Source organism: Microcaecilia unicolor, chromosome 9 (assembly GCF_901765095.1).
Source record: "Microcaecilia unicolor chromosome 9, aMicUni1.1, whole genome shotgun sequence".
In the NCBI taxonomy this organism is placed as follows: domain Eukaryota; kingdom Metazoa; phylum Chordata; class Amphibia; order Gymnophiona; family Siphonopidae; genus Microcaecilia; species Microcaecilia unicolor.
In genome coordinates, this window is record NC_044039.1 from 27,740,962 (window position 1) to 27,765,420 (window position 24,459).

The 24,459-nt window shown below is 45.1% G+C and overlaps 1 protein-coding gene across 4 annotated transcripts in view; it reads left to right on the forward strand.

Annotated features, from left to right (window-relative positions):
* Positions 1 to 24,459, forward strand: part of SLC41A2 (solute carrier family 41 member 2) — a 120,821-nt gene that overhangs the window by 73,052 nt on the left and 23,310 nt on the right. For all 4 annotated transcript variants that reach the window (XM_030215518.1, XM_030215516.1, XM_030215517.1 and 1 more), the window contains exons 7-9: positions 6,518 to 6,665; positions 10,904 to 10,983; positions 23,056 to 23,187. In XM_030215518.1, the coding sequence (XP_030071378.1) occupies positions 6,518 to 6,665; positions 10,904 to 10,983; positions 23,056 to 23,187 (360 nt within the window). The remainder of the gene's footprint in view (positions 1 to 6,517; positions 6,666 to 10,903; positions 10,984 to 23,055; positions 23,188 to 24,459) is intronic.

Below are 24,459 nucleotides of genomic sequence, written 5' to 3' on the forward strand. Positions count from 1 at the left end.
CACTGAAAAAATAACACACTGATAATCTACAAAACGGCTCTGAAAGTTAGGTGGTGTTTATGGAATATACTTAGTGCTGGAATTGGCGCCTAACTTTAAACGTAAGGATTTACACCAAGTAAAACCCTGGTGTAAATCCTAAAATCTAGATTAGGTGTGGATCCCCCTTTCTACAACGGTGCACATAAATTATAGGAATGCACCTGACCCTCCCTTGGCCGTATCCCCTCTTTGGAGCTTTATGCGTGGATCCTGCAACTAGAAATGTATACGCAAGTTTTAATTAGTGCCAGTTGGTGCTGATAATTGATTACCACATAATTATTGGTGCTAATCGGTTCCTTAATCAATTAAATTGTACATGCAAATTTGCTCGCACGATTTTAAGCGCTATTTAAAGAATTTCGGGGATAATGTGTATCTTGGAGTGTTTGTTTGTATCAGATAGTGCACTAACCTGCCAATTTCACATCCTGCTGTCTCACAGATTGTTTTAGCCTGCATCTGTTGGCCTCTCTGTTTACCCATTAGTAGCTGGGTAATATTAATAATAGCTGCTGCTGCTTTCCCTATGCTTAAAAATTGGTAGCCAGGTTTTCCACACCAGTGGTGACAGTATGCATATTTTTGAAAGGTTATAATTGCAGAGCAGATTGGGATCCTAATTATTATGAATATGACATCGTTAACAGAAGAATTTGGTAATATATCTTTCTATAATAGAAAAATGCATATTGAGCAGAGCGTGTTGATTTGCAAGCTGGAAGGATTAGTGACACCCTTTTGCAGGAAATAATAGTAACATAGTAACATAGTAGATGACGGCAGAAAAAGACCTACACGGTCCATCCAGTCTGCCCAACAAGACAACTCATGTGTGCTACTTTTGTGTATACCCTACTTTGATTTGTACCTGTGCTCTTCAGGGCACAGACCGTATAAGTCTGCCCAGCACTAGCCCCGCCTCCCAACCACCGGATCTGGCATAGACCGTATAAGTCTGCCCAGCGCTATCCCTGCCTCCCAGCCTCCAGTCCCGCCTCCCACCACTGGCTCTGGCACAGACCGTATAAGTCTGCCCCGCACTATCCCCGCCTCCCAACCTCCAGCCCCGCCTCCCACCACTGGCTCTGGCACAGACCGTATAAGTCTGCCCCGCACTATCCCCACCTCCCAACCTCCAGCCCCGCCTCCCACTACCGGCTCTGCGATTTACCTGCATTAAAAAGCTTTCCACCCAAGTCTCGCTGCCACTTATCCATGTAATAGATGCTGCCCCTGAGATGAGTACCACTGATTGGGGCCATACCTGGATTATCAGCTGCATTCAGGGGGGCGGGGGGGGGGGCAAAATTCCCCGGGCCCAGGCCTCCAAGGGGGGCCCGGCGCTGGGGTCAGGCTACCGGCGCTGCAGTCCCCGGTTTCACCTGCCTGCCTCCACGGCTCCGGGCCCCCTTCATTGAAAGCGGCAGTCGCAGATCGCGTCTCTTCTGGCCTTCCCTCCCTGTGTCCCGCCCTTGCGGAAACCGGAAGTTACATCAGACGAGGGCGGGACACAGGGAGGGAAGGCCAGAAGAGACGCGACTGCTGCTTTGAATGAAGGGGGCCCGGAGCCGTGGAGGCAAGCAGATGAGACTGCAGAGGCGGGGCGTCCTTGCCCCGGGCCCGGCCTAGTCTCTCGGCGGCCCTGGCCACATTATCTGGATAAGACAGTGGAAAATCTCTGCAGTCCACTTCCTGGCGCTAGGTAGTGCTGGGACAGTCCAAGGGCACCACCAGGAGTTGCTTGGAGACCGATGATATGCAACACCGGTTTCTGGATGTCTGAATTTCTTAGAACAGCAAAAAAGCTGGCTAATGGTATTGAATATCACAGTTACTCAGATAATCAGGAAGGGCAGTATATTAAGTACAATAAAGTAGGACCGTAGTTCGATTTAAAATTTTTAATCATGATTAATCACACAATTTTAGAAATGTGATCGCTATTAATCATGCAATTAAAGGTTTTTATTTATTTATTACCCACTGCAGCATCTTGTGAGTCGGGGCAAGTCACTTAATCCTCCATTGCCCTAGGTATAAAATAAGTATCTGTGTATAATATGTAAACCGCTTTGATTGTAATTACAGAAAGGTGATGTATTAAATCCTTTCCTTTCCCTAAAGGACAGATAATCTCCCTCCTTCCCTATCCCCAGGTCTGTTATCTCTCTTTGTTTCCTGGGGTCCATTTTCTCGTTCTCTCTCTCCTCCTCTTCCTCCTCCTCCTCCTCTCTCTTCCTCCACTCCACCCTTATGAACAGCAATACAAACTTGATGATAAGCAGCAGCACCAAGCTCTTCTCGTGGCTGCTGGAGCTCACCGCCTCTGCCATAGCTTCCAATTGTGGCAGGGTTGCCAGGTGGAAAATTTTTTTCCCACCCAAACCAGCCTAAATCCAGCCCAAAACCCGCCCAAACTCAAACCCCGCCCCTGACACCCCCACCCCCGCGTCATCAACCCCGCCCCCGCCATCATCGGCCCCGCCTCCCCCGTCATCGGCCCCGCCCAGAACGTCACTAACTCCGCCCAAAACGTCACTAACCCTGCCCCCCACGGCTGAAAAAACCGCCCAAAAAACCGCGACCCGCCGCGGGCAAAAATTTCCCGTGGCGAGTCGCGGAAAACCGCCCAATTGGGCGGTAAAACCGCCCACCTGGCAACACTGAATTGTGGCCTCTCCAGTTCTGTTTGCAGGTCTGTTTCCCCTCTCCATCCCCCCTCCCCCACTGATGTATCCTAAAGGTGATCTTCTGTTGGTCTCTGGGAGTGGTAGCATTGCACATACGCTGCCTGTGTCCTACTTCCTCTGACATCACTTCCTGTTTTGGCATGGATGGGACGGCTCAGCTTCAGAACAGGCCGCAGTTAGCATGTGCAATGCTGCCTCTGCCGGGGACCAACAGAAGACCACCTTTAAGGTAGACCGTCAAAGTGGGGGGATGATGCCAGATCCCGTCAAGGACAGAGGTCGAGAGTGGAAGAAATGTTTGGAGGAGGCAAGAGACAGTGCAATGTGATTAATTTTTTAAATCATAATTAATGCATTAATTGCAGAGTTAAACCAGGCTCAGCCCCTTATTTATTTGCAGCATTTGTATCCCCCATTTCCCCCACAAACTAGCAGGCTCAATGTGGCTTACAAGTCACCGTATTTGGGAGCTACAATACGGCCGATGTTAAACAAATACAAATAGAATCAGGGTAAGGTAAGGTAGGGGTAAATGGGAACAATAAATGGCAAAGATATAAGAAATAAGTGTCTTTTAAATCAGTGCAGAGTTGAGGTTGCTGATCAGGAACAGCAGGGTAGGCCTTACAAAACAGATAGGTCTTCAAAGTTCACCTGAATTGTATATGGTCGTGTATCGTTTTCACTGCTTTTGGTAATGCATTCCACGTTTGCGTACTTAAATAGGTGAAATTGGACACGTAGGTCGCCTTATATTTAAGGCCAATGCAAGTAGGATAGTGAAGATTCATATAGGTACGAGATGAGCTGATACTATTCCTGGCTGGTAGATCAGTGAGGCCAATCATATAACCAGGGGCATCACCGTAGAGTATTTTGTGAATTAGATAGGATAGGGGCAGTGGTGTGCTGGAGCAGGCTCTCACAGGCTCTCAAGAGCTGGTTAAGTTTTTAAGAATTTTGGGAGCCGGTTGTTAAAGTAGGGCCCTCCATGGCTACTTTAACAACTGGCTCCCAAAATGTGGGCTTGGGCCCCCTGCTGAATTCTCTTTTACTTTGCTGGTGGGGATGCTGAGCCCTGCCAGCCAAGTAAATAGACTGCTGTTCCTCCTAGCTCCTTGTTTCCAGCTCTGAGCAGCAGGCTAGGACTTCTCCAGCATGTGTGAGAAGTTTCAGCATGCTGCTCAGAGCAAGACGTTGGGAGTGGTGGCAGTCCATTTATTGGTTGCCAGCAAAGGTATGCCTAGCGTGCTCGCACGAAGGGAGGGAGGAGAGAGAGGCAAGTGTTGCTCCCCACCCCCACCCGGCCACCCCTGGCCCTTCCAACTGCAGAGCTGGCTACATCCGGAGAAAGAGCCTGTTGTTAAAAATTTACCAGCACACCCCTGGATAGGGGGCAAATCTGTAAAGGGTGCTAAAAGTTAGGCACCCAAAATCAAGTCTAGTGTTCTATGACAAATTTGTTTGTCTAATCCATTATAAAATACCAGCACACATCACACACACACACACACACACACGTCTGTGCCCTGAAGAGCACAAGTACAAATCAAAGTAGGGTATACACAAAAAGCAGCAAATATGAGTTATCTTGTTGGGCAGACTGGATGGACCGTGCAGGTCTTTTTCTGCCGTCATCTACTATGTATCATTGTACTACTACACTAGTTCTGTGGCAGGTGTACATGGGCACACCTAAATGCAGTGTTTACGGGGCCCTTTTACTAAGGTGTGCCAAAACATGACCTGCACTGGTGTAGGCGTGTGTTTTCGACGCACGCAGGTCTGTTTTTCAACGTGCCTTCAAAAAAGGCCCCCTCCCCTTTTTTTTTTGTGGCTGAAAATTAACGTGCGACAAAATTAAAACCAGCGTGTGTCCATTTTCGGCACGAGATCTTACGCCACCCATTGACTTAGCGGTAAGTTCTCACACGTTAACCAGGCGCGCGTGCACTGCCGATTACCACCAGGTAAGCGCCACGCGGTAGAAAATTTCTACCGCATGTTTTGGACGCGCGTCAAAAATGGAATTACCGCCTGGGACACACGGTAACTGGGCGATAGTTCCAATTTGACACGTGCTGTATGCGCCTTAGTAAAAGGGTCCCTAAGTGCCTAAAAGACAGTATTCACTAAAGTGTGCATTTTAAGAGTCGGAATGCTTATGACCCACTTATGGGAACACCCCCTTTGCAGTTACATTCTAGAACAGTTAGGCAACAAGTTATAGAATACAGCCTAAGTGCACTTAGAAGCAAGGGCATAGCTACGTGGGGCCACGGGGTCATGGGCCCCCACAGATTACACCCTGGCCCCCTCTGCATTTGATGCCGGCCGCCCCCCACCGCCGCATCAGGTACCTTGTTTGCAGGCGGGGGTCCCCAAACCCCGCCAGCCGAAGAGTCGTCTTCAGCGCCGGTCGACTCCGGCGCCTTCATTGTGTGATCATCTGTTTCTGACACCTTACGTCCTGCACCATGCATGTAGCCAGCAAACAAGGTACCTGATGTGGGGGGGGGGGGGGGGTCCGAAGTGGCGGGGGGAGGTGGCTAAACAGTGCCCCCCCCACCTCGGGCTCTGGCCCCCCCTCCCGCTGAGGTCTGGCTACGTCCCTGCTTAGAAGCCGAAGAGCTGTTTCACCTTCATTTTGGCACTTATTGCCGGATTCTATATAGTGCGCATAGAGATCTGCGCCGAAATCCAGGCCTTTTCTACAACAACCGCGTAACTTAATTGGCTTAGCAAGGTAAACAGCATTGATAACAGCACAATAATGAGCGCTAATTGGCAATAATTAGAATTTAGATGCATACCTTGCTAAAGGCGTGCAGTTAAAAAGGGACATGGCTATGGGCGGGGAAATGGGTGTTTCATGGGCGTTCCAAAATGTACACAAGTAGATGTAGAATATGTCCAAGTGTATGTAAATCTGTGCGCAAGGATTTGTCACATTTTTGTTGTTGTAGTTTTAGGCTCTGGGATATCAGCTAAGCCTGTTCTTTATACTGCACCTAAATCTAGGCACCGCTTATAGAATACGCTGAGGCGGAAATGTTTACAGCATGGATTTTTTAGGCTCCTTATATAGAATCTGGCCCTTAACTTTCATTTGAGCACCTAAAAGTTAAGTGCCTAATTGACACCGAACCGGTAGATAGTGGGTGGCACCAAATGAAGCACTGCAGTCAGCGTGTGAATTTATTTGTTGCATTTGTATCCCACATTTTCCCACCTATTTGCAGGCTCGATGTGGCTTACATTATGCCGTAATGGCGATTGCCATTTCCGCAGTGAGAAATACAAAGTGGTATTGCATTAAAGTTCATAAGTGACAAGTGAGTGAATCAGTTAAGTAGAGAGAGTTCAAATCCAGAGTGTGAAATAAAGTGGCATTGCGTTTAGAGTTCATTGGTGACAGTAGGTGAAGCAATCAAGTATAACAAGTTCGGTTATATCCAGGTCTAGTATATGTTTCGTTGTCTGGTATTTAGGATGGATCATTGTGGTATGCCTTTTTGAACAGGTTGGTTTTTAGTGATTTCCGGAAGTTTGTTAGGTTGTGCATTGTTTTTATGACGTTTGGTAGTGCATTCCATATTTGCGTGCTTATGTGCTTATGAAATGCTAATCAGGGAGTACAAATACCAACCCATTTATTTTGTTCCCTACATGCTGTAATAGACCATATTTTACAAAACTTTTTAAAAATGGATTTAAAAGAGAAAGACAAAGTTAAATATTGACTAACCCAGTCTCTGGTAACCTTTTTTGTTTTTTCCCAGGCACTTACTCCTATGTACCTGCTTTAGTCGGTGCCTTTTTCCTAGCTCTGACTCCTATTGGGATTATCATAGCCTCCAAGCATCCGGCAACTAAGATTGTCCTGCATTCGGGGTGGGAACCTGTCATAATTGCAATGCTTATTAGCAGGTTAGTATCTTGCATTGAGAGCTAAATGTATCTGTTGAGTATGAAGCTTTCTTCATAATGAAAAACAATTTTTTTTTTATTTTTTGTTACATTTGTACCCTGCGCTTTCCCACTCATGGCAGGCTCAATGTGGCTTACATATTGTAACCAGGTATCTTTCTTGTGTAGCCAAGGATAGAACAATCTCATCCAGCCACAGGCTCCCGGTACAATGAAGAAATAGATGTCCACCAGTAACTTCAATCTTAAGGACTTTTATTCCATGCAGGTTTCTAATACACAGTTCCAACAGCAGCATTCACCTTCAATCTTAAGCACATGTAAGCCACCTGAAAGTGTGTGGCCAACAGTCCCCTTTAAGCAGCAGGCTATCAGCACATACCAGGATTCAATACAGGCTTACAGTCAGCTCCAGTCTGGGATCTTTATCCAGTGCACAATAAACAGTAGTTCAATTCCTAAGACAAACAGTTCTTTCAGTTCAGCATCACAGTTCAGTCACCAAGCAGCAGTTTCTACCTTCTATCCTCTTTACCTTCAGGAGAGTTCAATATTTTAGGGACTCCCTCTACCCAAGGGTTTGCCCCTGCACCAGCTTCACAGTAAATTCAATACTTTTGGGACTTCCTCTCACCCAAGGAATTTCAGCCTGCTTCAGTACTTTAGGGACCTCCCTGCCCAAGGGATTTCAGCCTGCAACTGCCAGTACTTAGGGACCTCCCTGCCCAAGGGTTTTCAGCCTGCAACTGCTTCTCTTCTTCTGCTTCTCTCTCCTGAACTGAACTGCTGAGACTCCTTCCCACCTGTCTAATCAATCCCTGGCTTCAGCTACCACAACCAATCATTCTCCTTCCATTAGCTTCCCCACACCCATACCAGCTGAGTTAAGCATTAGACTGAGACCAATGATGAGCTCCTGCACACAGGGTTTCCTAACTCTCTTTCTGCCTAGTGGCAGCCACTCTACACACCCTGGCAGCTTACACCCATGTCTTCCCCGATTGCAGCTAGGAGTCCAGTCCGGGTTCTTCATCTCACCCTCTGGCTCCTCTGGCTCCTTGCCTGCAATGCCTTCTGGGACTTGTATTTCAGACTGAAACTGCATTAACCCAACTATCCTGGAGGTGACTTTATCACAATGTACAGGTACTTATTTGTACCTGGGGTAATGGAGGGTTAAGTGACTTGCCCAGAGTCACAAGGAGCTGCCTGTGCCTGAAGTGGGAATCGAACTCAGTTCCCCAGGACCAGAGTCCACCACCCTAACCACTAGGCCACTCCTCTTTCCCTCAGTGCATTTTGAGGTATATAGAATTAAAGCAGATCCACTGGCTGAACTTGTCCGATTCTTGGCTTTCTCACTCTGTCATTTGGCCTTAATTCTTGCATTTTAATGCTTCAAAATATATTAGAGTCAAAGGCACCTTTATTATGGATACACCCCTTATTTTCCCAGCTCTCCTTTCGTGAGTCCTCTCTTCAGTTGCTGCATATTTTAAAAATGGTGTAATCCTGTTTGGCCAATGGTTTTAATGTAATCATGTCTCTAATGCAAGTGTCAATCTTTTTGTGTCAGTGACCCCATGATAGTGGCTAGATCGAATTATGTGCCCCCCCCCCCCTTCTTGGAGGTGCAGAATAATGATGCATCTATGGAAAGTCCACACTGATTGAGATCCTAAATGGGTTTTGTTACCTCATTTGGGACCCCAACCCAGAGTTTGGGAAGCTGTGCTCTAGTGTCTGGGTATTAATTTTCAACTCTTAGCCCCTTCCCTCCACCCTAATATTGTACAGGTCCTTAATATAGCTCAGGAAGGATCCATTCATCACTTGTAGATCAGACCTTATATTTGAGTGGTAATCAGTGGAGTATGTTCTGGATAAGATAATGGTCCACTAGAACAGTGCAGAGGTCCTCACTCAAAACCAAAAGAACCTTTTCCAGCCACCTGATTTTTGTAGTTCATCTGCCATCCAAGAACCAGGGACAGATCACAAGTTTGTGGGCCCCTGGGCCAAATAGCATATAGGACCCCCCCTCCCCCTTCCCGGTCACTCAGCAACACCACTTAAAGGCTTACGATTCATTTAACAATAACAGTATCGACAACCAACAAAATGTCAATGACAAATGACGTCAGTGGAAGTAGGCTACATAGAGTACAAAACATAGTCTGCATAGTTGGTAGATGGAAGAAAAGAAAATATTCTGCTTGGTTAAGATACTGTTAGTGTTGTCACACGAGCATTAATAAATGGTAAATGTCTGGTTTTCAGCACAGTTTAGAAACATATTTATCACGTTCCTAAAAAAAACACGACCACCAAACTGTGCAGGTTGGCTGCTAAGCAAAGCCAGCCTTCCTTCATAATGAGAAGGTTTCCCCCAGACCTTTGGACCCTTGGGCCTGAGCCCAGTAGGCCTGTGCAGGGATCCTTTCCTGCCAGGAACTACTGTATGGTTTGTATGCATCAATCTGATCCCCATCTGTAGCTCTGGTGGGGGCTACCATGGAAGTGCAATAGCGTACCAAGGGGGGGGGGGTCCGCCCCCGGGTGCATGCACCAAGGGGGTGTATGGAGCAGGGCCACTGTGCCCCCCCCCGATGCGTCATCCTCCCAAGGTGTGCCACCCCCCCCCCCAAGCGCATCACCCCACCACCTTTCCTTTAACCAAGGGGGTGCGTGGAGCAAGCGCGGCTGTCGGCTCTTCCGGTCCCCTGCCCCCTCTGACGTTACTTCTTATTCCGGTGCAGGGAACAGGCAGAGCCGACAGCCACGCTTGCTTCACGCACCCCCTTGAGAGGGTGACGTGCAGGGGTGGGAGGAGGGCACAGTGGCGACCTACTCCAGGTGGTGAACAAGCTAGGAGCGCCACTGTGGAAATGTATTCATTTATGTAACCCTATAATGGAGGAGGTGACAAAGTTGTATCTCATAGGAATGAAATTCTGTAAAACGAATGCTAAACCATAGTGGCGTAGCAGGGGGGGCTGCCACCTGGGGCTGGGCGGTTCGCCGTTGCACCCCCCCCAGGTGCAGCACGATGACATCCCCCCCCCCCGACCAGCTTCCGCACCCTACCTTTAAAAAGAATATCGGAATCCGAGGCGCACCGCCTCGCGCCTGCCCTGCACGTAAAAGAAATGTGGACCGTCGGGCCTTCCCTCGCTCTATCTGTCCCACCCTTGCGGAAATAGGAAGTTGCGTCAGCGGAGGGCAGGACAGAGAGCGAGGGAAGGCCCGACTGTCCACATTTCTTTTACGTGCAGGGCAGGTGCGAGGCGCTGCGCCTCGCCTCGGATTCCGATATTCTTTTTAAAGGTAGGGTGTGGGAGCTGGTCGCGGGGGGGGGGGGGTGTCGATGCGCCGAGGGGGGGGGGAGCTGGCAGGGAGCACCCCCCCTGAGCTGACACCCCCGCCCCCCCCCCTTGCTACGCCACTGCTAAACCAAAATCTCCCTTATTCTCAAATGTATTATGTAAAATAGCTTTATTAAAACTGCAGTTTTAATGTTTGTTTTTTTTCATGAATCATATTACACATTAATACACTTTTAATGAATGTAAATAATGCCTCTGTCGCCTTTAGCAGGGGCAGTTTTGGGGATGCTTTATCTTTTGTCGCCAACACCACAAGGTTTGCTGTTGGCATATCTAAATAATGCCATTACAATAGAGCTTCGGGGTGCTGTGCACTGATTGGACCCACTTTTTACTTTCTGCTCTGGTCCCTAGTGTGTCTAATAGAGGCCAACTGAGTTTGGGCTTTGGTTTCGACTTTAGCACTGAAACTGGCCCGAGATCCAAGTTCAGTTTGCCTGCCTCCACCACTGCCAGAGTGAGTTTGAGTTCCACAGGGCCAACTACCTTCCCGACCACAACCCCTCTGCCTTCCCTGAGCCTGCCCTTTAAATTCCCTGGTGCTCTAGTGACCTTTTCCAGGCAACAGCGATCCACAGTCGCTCTTGCCCCCACCGGTTCCTCAGCCAAAATGGCTGCTTGGACTTCCTCTTCCTGCAGCAGCCTTGCGAGACTGGTGCGGGAGGTCCTGGCAGCCATTTTGAGATTAGAATTGGCATAGGCAGGAGCGTATCACACAATCCACCAGTATGAAGAAATCCCTACCCTCTGTAGCTAACAACACAATGACAGAATATCATGGTTCAAATGCAATCATTGTCTGTACACTCAAGAGTATTGGAATAATCTAAGTATTTTAGTTGTGTTTTTCAGCATCGGTGGCCTTATACTAGACACAACAGTTTCTGATCCCAACTTGGCTGGCATTGTCGTGTATACTCCTGTAATTAATGGTAAGAATGACCTTGGCATTTTCTTTTATTATCTGTGGCACATCAGTAGTCCACGTGAATGTAAAATACAAACAGTAAAGGGACTTGACATTAAAGATAGGATTTAGAATAATTGGACAATTTGATTTTTGCATGGTGATGAGCTTAACATGGGGTTCTCCAAAACAGCAGCTGTGTGTGTATGTGTAGTGATGCTGCAGCTACCAGCAAAAGAAGAAAGCTGACAGCTCGGAGTCTCTATCAAGTTCCAACACTTAAACTTCAAATCTCCCCCAATTTCTTGGCAAGTTAAATTCTGTGGTCCCTGTTGAAGTGAAGTCTCAGTGGGGATAAAGAGAATCATGGAATGGGGAACGGTATAACAGGAAGGGTATGGCCCAGCAGCCTTTTCATAATGGGACACAGTCAAAATGGATTCAGCCAAGAGAAGTCTTGGCTCACCAGTTTGCTCCATGTCTTTGAATGCATGAATAAACATGCGGATAATACAGATGAGCCGGTTAATGTAGTGTATCTAGATTTTCAGAAAGCATTGGACAAAGTTCCTCATGAAGGACTCCTGAGAAAATTAAAATTAGGAGACAGTGTTCTGCTGTGGATTAGGAATTGATTGATGGATAGAAAACAGAGGGTAGGGTTAAATGGCCAATTCTTTCAGTGGAGGAGGGTGACTAGTGGAGTGCCCCAAGGATCTGTACTGGGACCGGTGCTATTTAACATATTTACGTTGATCTAGAAATGGGAATGAAGTGTGAGGTGATTAAATTTGCATACGACACTATTCAAAGTTGTTAAAATGCATGCGGATTGTGAAAAATTGTAGGAAGTTGGAAGATTGGGCGTCCAAATGGCAGATGAGATTTAGAGGCTCTTTTTTTACTAAGTATGCACCAAATCGACCCTATTGCCAGGGTAGTGTGGGCGCCCGGCGATAGTTCCGAAGTTGTCTTGCACAGTTTCCCTAGTAAAAAAATAATAATTTTCTATCCGGGGGGGGGGGGGGGGCGTTCCTGGCGGTAATCAGCAGCGAGGCCACATTGCTGCGCATTGCCCGATTTTACCACACGAGTAGCACATGAGCCCTTACCACCTTGTAAATAGGTGGCGGTAAGGGCTCAGGCAGTAAATAGCCACGTGCTAATTTTAATACTAACGCACGGCCATTTACCGCCCCATTTTGAAAAAGGCCTTTTTCTTGCTGTGTTAAAAAATGGCCCTTCACGTGCCAGAACTAGTGCAGTGATGCACACTGGACAATACGCTGAAATCTTCTGCCCAGTGTGTGACAGCAGCCAACAAAAACCCCAAACAATGCTAGGAATTATTATAAGTAGATAAGTAATGCCACACTAGGAAAAGACCAAAGGTCCATCGAGCCCAGCATCCTGTCCACGACAGTGGCCAGTCCAGGCCAAGGGCACCTGGCAAGCTTCCCAAACGAACAAACATTCTATACATGTTATTCCTGGAATTGTGGATTTTTCCCAAGTCCATTTAGTAGTGGTTTATGGACTTGTCCTTTAGGAAACCGTCTATCCCCCAAAGAATATATTATAATGCCTCTCTATCACTTCCGTGTCTTAAAAAAGATAGAGCAGAATTAGAAAAAGTTCAAAGAAGGGCAACCAAAATGATTAAGGCGATGGAACTCATCTCAAATCAGGAAAGGCTTAAGGTTAGAACTCTTCAGCTTGGAAAAGAGATGGCTTAGGGGAGATATAATAGAGGTCTACAAAATACTGAATGGTATAGAACAAGTAAATGTAAATCAATTTTTTACTATTTTCTTCTGAGATGGTGTTTTTGTAATTCTTTTTTAAGAACAGAGTTGTTTTGGGCAATTTCTTTATTTCAGGTCTTTTTTAATAAATTGAGCTAGAAGAAAAAAAGAAAAAGTAAAAAAAGTTATGTAAAAAAAAAAATAGCAACATTACTTGGAACTTGGAACTGCTGAATGTTTACTGTAAATCTGTATTTCTGAATTGAAATGAATTAGAACTTGGGTACCTGCCCCTAGACATCTATCAGAGAGCATTTTACGTTCAATCACAGAGCTTCTCTTAACTAAAAGGAGCTCCTGCAAAAACTGAGACCTTTTATATTATACCAATAATTTGGCCGTCAGACAATCCATGATTTTGTGATTCTGCTAATATGGAGAAGTCAGATGTGTAATGAGGTTTTTTTTTTCCTTAGAAACTCAAGCCCTTTTCTTTTTATCATCCTATTAATTTTACATTAAGGGTGATTTTGGAGACACTTCAAACAGAATGTACATAATGCCACAATAAAAGGCTTCTGTCAGCCTAAAATACTGATATTGCTTGGCTTGTAATTGTGGTTTTTAAGTGAAGAGCACGAAGCGGTAAGTGATCTGTTCCATCTGCACCAGTGCCGAAGCATGGTATAGTGTTATATGTTTTAAGAAAAGCCCATCAGCATATAATCTGTGCCTTGTGCAGAATGTCATTGGTTTAAACCAGTAATTCCAGTGGGCCAGTCAAATGCCTGTCTTTCCTGACAGTGCTGAATGCGACATGCCACCGTGCCTTTGGAAAATGCTTGATTACACAGAGTCCAACATCCATTCAAGGCCTCACTGTGTGCTTTCAAGGATGACAGCGTGTGTCCCTTCCTTGATTTAATGCTTGAGCTATCCTTAGGAAGCTAAAATGGAGGATGCAGTTACTCTCCTTGTATTGATTCCTTTCATGAAAGATTTAGCTCAAAGCAAGTTGACAAAGGTATGGGTAGCTGAAGTTAAATTTCAGACAATAATAATTAGTAAGCTTAGGTGAAAATACAGGCGAAAAAGCTAAAACTTGGTCATAACTATCAAGCAATCCATAGGCAGTGGCGTAGCAAGGGCGGGGCGGTCCCCGGGTGCACGCCACGGCTCTGCTGGTTCCCTGCTCCCTCTGCCCCGGAACAGGTTGTTCCGGGGCAGAGGGAGCAGGGAACCAGCAGAACCCGAAAACCCCCAGCGGCGTGCACACGGCAGGCAAGAATGCACTCGGGGGGGGGGGGGGCTTGGGTGATGCGCCAAGGGGGGTGTCATGCTGCACCCAGGGGGGGGGGTGCGCAGCGCTACGCCACTGGTCCTGGAGGCACCCCATCCAATCAGGTTTTCAGGATATCCACAAGGAGTATTAATGAGAGAAATTTACATACACTGCCTCCACTGAATGCAAATCTCTCTCATGAATATTCATTGAGGATATCCTAAAAATCTGACCTGGCTGGGGTGCCTCCAGGACCAAGTTTGGGAACCCCTGCATAAGCACCCATGGTACGTGGAGCTGTTTGCAGAGTGAATGTGAAATACAATGTGAGAGAACCTGTCAGCACTATATTTCTATCAATACTGTAGTTGATACCAAGTTGGAAGGTCTTTTTCTCCTTTACTGTGAGGGATTATTGTATCAAGGTTTGGGGAGGTTTTATTTCTAATTTTGTGTTATTTTGCTGTTTGTTTTTTATTTATGATTTATTGCGATGTACTGTTTTGTTCACACTATGAGTGTGAATGCTTTGTGCTTCCTTGTATGTTTCTATACTTGCATACTGCTTTGTAATCAGTTTTTGTTAAACATGATATGTAAATTAAAAATCCCATCAATCTCTTTTTAGCCACTCCAGCTATAACAGTATCTCCGCTTACTGTAACATGACTGCACATTTGCTTATTTTGCCCTCAGTTGTAGAGCAGTGTCTCTTGTGAATTATGATTGGAAGCTGCTAATTTTGGTGTTCTGGACAGAATTAAAGGTCTCTGGCTGTTTGAAATAGCCTTCAATTTGTAATTGCTAGTGAGGTTACAGGTGGAGAGAGGCAGTATGCATATTTAGGTGCAGATATTATTTATTGTGTTGTATTTTACTTATGAATGTGTGTTGGATGTTTCTTTTTTTTTTTAATTATACCTCATTTTCATGTATGTGTGAAAGGCCAGTTATTAAATGAATAAATGGGAATGGCATAGTGCAGGCACTATTTTGAATTTGGCACCAGTTGAGCTTTCTCCTATATTTGTCAGTTTTGGTGACACCCTCCTTATGCGACCAAATTTAGTCGTGGCCATTTATGCCCTGTTTTAGTTGGCGTAATTCCCAATGCCTAAATTAGGCACAGACCTCCGGATTCTGTATAGTGCGCCTAGAGATCCGTGCCAATCTATAACAATATGCATAACTTAACAAGCTAATGAGTACTGATAACAGCACTTAACAAGCAATAATGAGCATTAATTGGCACAGATTAGAATTTAGACGCACAACTCACTAAGCATATTCTGTAACGATGTGCGTGCATCGTTTATTGATTAGCGCTGAGCACACACCTAGAATTATGTGCATAAGTGTACACTTACCTGTAGGAGCAAACCTTTGAAAATGATAGGGGGTGCTAAACCCAATGGAAATGATTAGGGGTGCATTCTGATCGCAATTAACTCTGTGATTAATATGTTAATCATCAATCACTTTTAAAATATTAATTGCATTGCTGCGTCTCCTGTCTCCTCCAAACATCTCTTCTCTCTTCCACTCCCAACCTATGTCCTCGGTGCAATCCTCTTTTCCCCTATCCGCGATTCAACATCTTCATTCCCCCCCCCCCCCCCCCCCCACACACACACACACTCTGTTTACCTTAAAGGTGGTCTTCTGTTGATCCTCACCAATGACAGCCTTGCACATAAGCTGCTTGTAGCCTGGTCTGAAGCTTCCCTCTGACTCCTCCTGCCCATGCAGGAACAGGAAGTGATGTCAGAGGAGGTAGGACAGGCCAGAGGGAAAGCTTCGAGCAGGCTGCATGCAGTATATGTGCAACGCTGCCACTTCTGGGGACCGACAGAAGACCATCTTTAAGGTAGACTGGCAGGGAGGATTGAGAAGGGGAAAGATGCTGAACCCTGGATGGGAGGAGAGGAGTGAGTTGCAGACCCACAAGCAGAACTGGAGGGGCCACCAATTAAAGCTATGGGTAAGGCAGTAAGCTCCAGTAGCCTCAAGAAAAGCTTTGTGCTGGTCACCACTAAGTATGTGTTACTGCTCATAGGGAGGGAGGGAGAGGTGCTGGATAATGGGGGGGGGGGGGGGGGGGGGGGGGGGGGGAAGGAAGGAAAGAAAGAGAGAGAGATAATGGACCCCAGGAATGAAAGAGAGATAATGGACCTGAAGAAACAGAAGTGAGAAGGAAGGATGGAAGAGAAAGGGAGAGATGTTGGATCTGGCAGTGGAAGGGAAGGAGGTTATGAGTCCTGAATGGAAGGGGAATGGGATTTGATATACCACCTTTCTGTGATTACAATCAAAGCGGTTTACATATTATATACAGGTACTTATTTTGTACCCTTTGCAATGGTGGGTTAAGTGACTTGCCCAGTGTCACAAGGAGCTGCAGTGGGAAATAAAAAAATAAATAAAATACTTTTAATTAGTGATTAATAGCAATTACAGTTTTATCACATGATTAATTGCAATTAAAAATTTTAACCAAAATGCAGCCCTAGAAATTATCGCTCCCCAGACATAGTCAAGGAGTTCGCTCGCTATTGGGGGTGCTCAATCACCCACAGCGCTGGCTCCTCTGTCCATGTAAGTCCCAGTATTATATAATTTAAGCGTGCAGATGGTGCTTAATTGTCGGCGCCAAGTTATAGAATGAAGGGAATCTTGCTTAAAAGGCTGTCTCTAAGTGTCCCTTTTACAAAGGCACGCTAGCTTTTTTTAGCGCGCGGTAAAAATTAGCATGCGCTAAATGCTAAGACGCCCATAGGAATATAATGGGCGTCTTAGTATTTAGCATGCACTAAAAACACTGGTACACCTTTGTAAAGACCCCCCCCCCCCCCCCCAAGTTACTAATGTAGGCTGATAAGAGACATCTCCTGCATCTTGACTGACTTGTATTCCTACATTTTCAAGTGCATTAAAGTTAGATAGCCATGTTGCTTTATTCTAGATAGAAAAAGAAATCCAGCAGAGGGAAGAGCAGAGCCAAATAATAGGCACATGGGATTTTTGAGGGTGTTAACTGGAATTGTACTGTTTTAAGACTCTGCCGAATTCACCACTCTATGGGCTGTAGAATTGCTTTTCTGCTTTCCTGTCTCAGTGCAATCAAATTTGTGTTGCGCAGATGTGTCTCATGGTGCCCCCAACACAGCTAACAGATCCACTGAACTCAAGAGCCATTAATACTGTTGAGTGTTAATCATTGTAATAGTGTTGGAAACAGACAATATATCATTATGGCCGTGCTTTACAATCGCTAAGGAATTATGTCTGCAGTCCTATGTTGGTCATTAAGCCTTGAAGTTGGAGAGCTCAGTGATTTCCTATGATCTTTCTGACAGATACCACTCACTGGGGGCAGATAATCCAAATGCTCTGGCTAATTTGCTCTCAGATGGATCCAGAGGGGACTGTCTGTGAGCCTGGGTGTGACAGATAGGCTGTTTTTCCTAGCAGGGACTGCCACAGAGGGTCCATTTGTTTAGTAGGTCATTGAATATTTTAACACCCAACAGAAAGGACGTAACAAGGATCTGGGGTTCCTAGCCCATTATAAACCATAAAGCTGTATGTCTCTGTTGATCACCCTCCCCTCACCTATCCACACCCATCCTGTTAGAATATCAATGATATGCTTTGATGGAAGAGGGAACAAAAATATGAGAAGGTACCCAAAGAGAAAACACCCTCACAAATCACTAAAACCAAAACACATACTAGGAAATGTACATGGAAAGCGATGACCACAAATGCTCACAGTCTAAGCAAGAAAATTCCTGACCTTCAAGCCCTGATTTTGGAGTCTAACTTGGACATAGTTGCAGTCACAGAGACATGGCTCAATGGTTCCCATGAATGGGATGTAAACATACCAGGCTATAATCTTTTTAGGAAGGATAGAGAGGGACGTATAGGTGGAGGAGTAGCTCTGTATGTCAGAAATGATATCGCAGCGACTGAAATGACAGGGAACTGGGGAAAGGAAGAAGCGATATGGATCACCTTAAAAAGAGAGGATAGAACCTTGGTCCACGTGGGTGTTGTCTATAGACCCCCGACACAATTGGAAGAACTAGATAAAGATCTGATTGCTGATATTCAAAAGTTGGGGAAGAAAAGAGAGGTGCTGTTGTTGGGAGATTTTAATCTGCCGGATGTAGATTGGAAGGTTCCGTCTGCAAAATCAGAAAGAAGTAGAGAGATTGTGGATGCTTTCCAAAGTGCTCTGCTCAGACAAATGGTGAACGAACCCACGAGGGAGGGAGCCACGTTGGATCTGGTGCTCACGAATGGGGATAGTGTGTCAAATGTCCGAGTGGCTGCACACCTGGGAAACAGTGACCATCAAACAGTTTGTTTTGATGTAACGGCTCATGTGGATGGCGGCCACTCTAAACTCAAAGTCCTCGATTTCAAGCGAGCTGACTTTAACAAAATGGGAGAATACCTGAGGAAGGAGCTAATGGGCTGGGAGGACATACGAGAAGTGGAAGGACAGTGGTCCACGCTAAAAGAAGTCATAAACAGGGCCACAGACCTTTATGTAAGGAGAGTAAATAAAAGCAAGAGAAAAAGGAAACCAATATGGTTCTCAAAGCAAGTGGCTGAGAAAATAAAGATTAAAGAGTTAGCGTTCCAGAAATATAGAAAATCTCAAGAGGAGGAACACGGGGAGGAATACCGGATGAAACTGAAAGAAGCCAAGAGAGAGGTACGTCTGGCGAAGGCGCAAGCGGAAGAACAAATGGCTAGAAATGTAAGGAGGGGGAGACAAAAACTTCTTCAGGTATATTAGTGAAAGGAGAAAGACTATAAAGGGAATTGTGAGACTAAAAGAAACATCAAAACGCTATGTAGAAAATGATGAAGAAAAAGCCAATTTGCTAAATAGATACTTTTGTTCTGTTTTCACTGATGAAAACCCTGGGGAAGGACCGAGAGGGACTGGCAAAAGTACACCTGAGAAGGAGGTGGATAGAGCGCCATTCATGGAAGAGATTGTGTATCAACAACTTGGAAAGCTGAAGGTGGACAAAGCCATGGGGCCGGACGGGATCCACCCCAGAGTACTGAGGGAGCTCAGAGAGGTTCTGGCGGGTCCTCTTAAAGACTTGTTTAATAGATCCTTGGAGACGGGAGAGGTTCCGAGGGATTGGAGAACGGCGGAGGTGGTCCCTCTTCACAAAAGTGGGGATAGGGAAGAAGCTGGAAACTACAGGCCGGTAAGCCTCACTTCGGTTATTGGAAAAGTAATGGAAGCCATGCTGAAGGAAAGGATAGTGAATTTCCTGGAAACCAATAAGTTGCAGGATCCGAGACAACATGGTTTCACCAAAGGGAAATCGTGCCAAACGAATCTCATTGAATTCTTTGACTGGGTGACGGGAGAATTAAATCAAGGACGTGCTATGGACGTCGTCTACTTAGATTTCAGCAAGGCTTTTGACACGGTTCCCCACAGGAGGCTCTTAAATAAACTAGACGGCCTGAAGATAGGACCCGAAGTGGTGAACTGGATTAGGAACTGGTTGACGGACAGACGCCAGAGGGTGGTAGTAAATGGAGTTCGCTCGGAGGAAGGAAAGGTGAGTAGTGGAGTGCCTCAGGGATCGGTGCTGGGGCCCATTCTGTTCAATATATTTGTGAGTGACATTGCCGAGGGGTTACAAGGTAAGGTTTGCCTTTTTGCAGATGACACCAAGATTTCCAACAGAGTGGACACCCCGGAGGGTGTGGAAACATGAAAAAAGATCTGAAGAAGCTAGAAGAATGGTCTAAGGTTTGGCAATTAAAATTCAATGCGAAGAAATGTAAAGTGATGCACTTGGGGAGGAGAAATCCAAGGGAGACGTATGTGTTAGGCGGGGAGAGTCTGATAGGCACGGAAGGGGAGAGGGATCTTGGGTGATAGTATCTGAGGACCTGAAGGCGACGAAACAGTGCGACAAGGCGGTGGCAGTAGCTAGAAGATTGCTAGGCTGTATAGAGAGAGGAGTGACCAGCAGAAGAAAGGAGGTTTTAATGCCCCTGTATAAGACGTTGGTGAGGCCCCACCTGGAGTATTGTGTTCAGTTTTGGAGGCCGTATCTTGCGAAGGATGTTAAAAAAATGGAAGCGGTGCAAAGAAAAGCTACGAGGATGGTATGGGATTTACGTTCCAAGACGTATAAGAAAGGCTTGCTGACCTGAACATGTACACCCTGGAGGAAAGGAGGAACAGGGGTGATATGATACAGACGTTCAAATATTTGAAAGGTATTAATCCGCAAACGCACCTTTCCGGAGATGGGAAGGCGGTAGAACGAGAGGACATGAAATGAGATTGAAGGGGGGCAGACTCAGGAAAGATGTCAGGAAGTATTTTTCACGGAGAGGGTGGTGGACGCTTGGAATGCCCTCCCGCGGGAGGTGGTGGAGATGAAAACGGTAACGGAGTTCAAACATGCGTGGGATATGCATAGAGGAATCCTGTGCAGAGGGAATATATCCTCAGAAGCTTAGCTGAAATTGGGTGGCGGAGCAGTTGAGGGGAAGAGGGGTGGTGGTTGGGAGGCGAGGATAGGGGTGGCAGACTTATACGGTCTGTACCAGAGCCGGTGATGGGAGGCGGGACTGGTGGCTGGGAGGCGGGAAATACTGCTGGGCAGACTTATATGGTCTGTGCCCTGAAAAGGACAGGTACAAATTCAAGGTAAGGTATACACATATGAGTTTGTCATGGGCAGACTGGATGGACCATGCAGGTCTTTATCTGCCGTCATCTACTATGTTACTATGATGTCCCCATGCATACTTCCTACCCACCCCCCTCCTCCCACCCTGTCAGACTGTCATAGTAATGCTTGAATGTTTTCACTTATATACACTGTCAGCTAGCACATTTGCTTATTTCCGATCTGACGAAGAAGGGCAACCTTCGAAAGCTAATCAAGAAATGTATTAAGTGATGTCCAATAAAAAAGGTATCATCTTATTTTCTTTTCCATGTTTTATTTTGTTTGATTTCTATTGATAACCTTTAGTAGGTCAGAAACAGTGCAAAATAAATAGACAAATTGTAGCTGACACTGGATGGATGAATCCCTTTCTCGGATATGTTTTTCCAGCCATTCAATTCAATCATCTTGATAAACACTGTTCCTGCCTCAGTTTATTGAAGACCCTTCTCCTTCCCCTTGCGGTTAATAACAGTTGAACCAACACATTATTTCTCATCCTTTTATTTCGTATCTACTCATTAAAATTCACACTCGTGATTATGTAGGATTTAAGTAAATCGATGTCTGCTTTCACACTGCTGGATGAAATAGACATTTGTGTACGCACAGTTCAAGAATGAACCTTTTGTAAAAACGTTCGTTCTGAATTAATTTACTGTGTTCTGATATATGTTATGTTTCTTTTTTTTTTTTTTTAATGGTGAATACCGGAGTCTTACTGAGTGGCCAGAGGGGATCCAGGCAGGGCCTACTAGTTCATGGGAAATATTTTCTCCTGAATGAGGATTAAGAATGCAATAATGGTGTTTTTTTTAATTCAATAAATAACAATGCTTTGAGTTTGCACAGTGCTTTCTGTCTAAACATACGTCAAAGTTCAATGTGTCAGAAACCTGCATGAAGCCACCTCTAAGGTAGGTGGGCCTGGTGTCACCTCTGAAAAGCAAACAGCCATAAATGGTAAAAGACAACATAACAAAAATGAGAAACTTTGAAAATGATTTAAAGTGAGATATATATATATATATATATATATATATATATATATATATATATATATATATATATATACTTTACAAAACCTGTCACTAAGACATAAACTATTCAAGAGAAACTCTGGAACCTGAAGCCCACATAAAGCTTCCATTTATGGCAATCATGTGATGTGCTGAGCTTGGGCAGACGTGTTTTCCTGAGGCTCTTAGATTCCCTGGAGTATCCCCCTGTCTTTGTTCATAACTAACTGCAAACTTTGACATCTTCCTGATATTAACAGAGAGCCAAATGGTTTATGGATAGGTATATTCAGAAATCTGGATCTGATATGACATCTAAACCGCAGATGAGGACAAGCAGTTTAAATGGGGGGATGACAAGATGGTGGATCAGGCCACAGCGGGGGAATAGTTTCACACGAGAACAATATGCACAAATTACAGCAGCAGTGGCTTTAGCTCTGGAGAGTGAGTTTGAGCCTATCAACTCAATTTACTACCTTTACTCAGACCTTGGCAGGTCAGGCGGCTGAAGTGAGAGAAACAGAACTGCAGAATCTCTGATTTAGAAGATGATTTACGTCACCTCCATGTGGATTTTTGTCACTGTACAACGGCAGAATGAGCAATACGAATAAAAATGGGATGATTTGGAAACTCACTCCTGCCGAAGTAATCTTCGGTTTGTGGGCATACCAGAATCAATCAAAGATCATGAACTTACTGGGTTTTTTTGGAAACTTGGACATCACAGGTACTGTCTTGGGTAAACTTCAGGTGGAGCGGGCCCATAGACTATGTGATAAATCTACACACCCAAAGTGGTTATCGCGAAAATCTTAAATCTCTCACATAGTGGCAATTCTATAGGCTTACCAACGTAATGCTGGTCACATTGAGCGTACAAATAGGTGGGAAAATGTGGCGTACAAATTTAATAAATAAATAAATGGCTCAGCATTGAATATCCGGGTTTAGTGTTGAATATCGGCTGGAAAGTGTTCATTTGCTATGTGTATGTGTCTTGTGTATATGTAATTTTGTGTTCATGACTGTATATGTGTTGGCTCTCTATTTGTGACTAAAAGAGGGGAACTATTCCCTAACCTCTATATTTCTGTATATCAGTGTTTATGCTTCAGCTGCTGGAAATCCAACTCCCTCTGAGAATTAACTGCTTGGCTGCATTTTTAATATGTGGTATATCAAGCACATTAAAATAAAATAATTTGCCATAGAGATATTTTACTAAGAGCAGATTATCGGTAAAAGCAAAAATGTTACTTTAACAGAGAATAGCAGTTCTGTGTTACATTTTTCTCTTTTTTTTAATGTTTGCAGGTATTGGTGGTAATTTAGTGGCCATTCAAGCTAGCCGGATTTCTACCCACCTTCATTTGCATAGTATTCCTGGGGAACTGCCCGAAGAAGCCAAAGGTTGCTTTTACCCGTGTCGGACTTATTACGGGACAGGTACACACAGTATATTGATTTGTAGTTGATTTCCACAGACATCCACATGCAGACCAGTCAGCGTATAAAATGGTATCCCAAGCATAAGAACATAAGAATAGCCATGCTGGGTCAGACCAATGGTCCATCTAACCCAGTATCCTGCTTTCAACAGCGGTCAATCCAGGTCACAAGTACCTGGCAGAATACCAAAAAGTATCAATTCCATGCTACTGATCCCGGGATTAGTGCAGTGGCTTTTCCCCTGTCTATCTTAAATTATGGACTTTTCCTCCAGGAGCATCCAAATCTTTTTAAAACCCAGATATGCCAACTGCTGTTACCACATCCTCCGGCAACAAGTTCCAGAGCTTAACTATTCATTGAGTGAAAAAATATTTTCTCCTATTTCTTTTAAAAGTATTACCATGAGCTAAGCTTCGGTATTGAGTGCTTCATTGCACCTATTTATCTCAAGAGTAGGGCTTATCGTTCAGGCTGTGTTGACGCTCCCTGCTGCATGAAATGTAACACTCACGACAACACATTCTACCGTGGCATGTGGAATTGTGGGAAGTCAATGCTTTTTGGGTGGCTCTCCTGACCTATTTGCAACATCCCCTGGAGGGGGTTCTATTGAATGAATTCTCCTTTTTGGGTTCGCAGGTCAAAGGGGAAGGATACATTTTGGGGAAAGCCTATGTCTTGGGTCAGAAATGTATGTTAAATCATTGGCTACAAGCCTTCCTGCCCGCATTTTGGTATTGGTGGAATATATTTCATGCCTTGACGCTTTGAGAATCATATTGGGCTAGTAAACACCCGAAGTGTCAGAAAGAGTTTCCGACCATTTGGACTCCATATTTGAACTCACTCTCACCAGCAGCCTGTAGTCAGGATGCACTTGTTCTGTGTTTTGGTATTTTTCTTAATAAAAAGATTTCTTAATAATAAAAATATTAAACTTCATTGCGTGTCCCCTAGTCCAGTGGTTCCCAAAACCTGATCCTGGAGGCACTCCAGCCACTCAGGTTTTCAGGATAACTGCAGTGAATATTCATGAGAGAGATTTGCATGCACTGCCTCCACAGCATGCAAATCTATCTCATGAATATTCATTGTGGATATTCTGAAGACTGGCTGGGGTGCCTCCAGGACCAGGTTTTGGAACCACTGCCCTAGTCTTTGTACATTTTGAAAGAGTATAAAATCAATTAAATTTTGCCCGTTCTGCACCACATAGGATTTTGTAGACCTCTTCCCCCCCCCCCCCCCTCCAGCCATCTCTTCTCC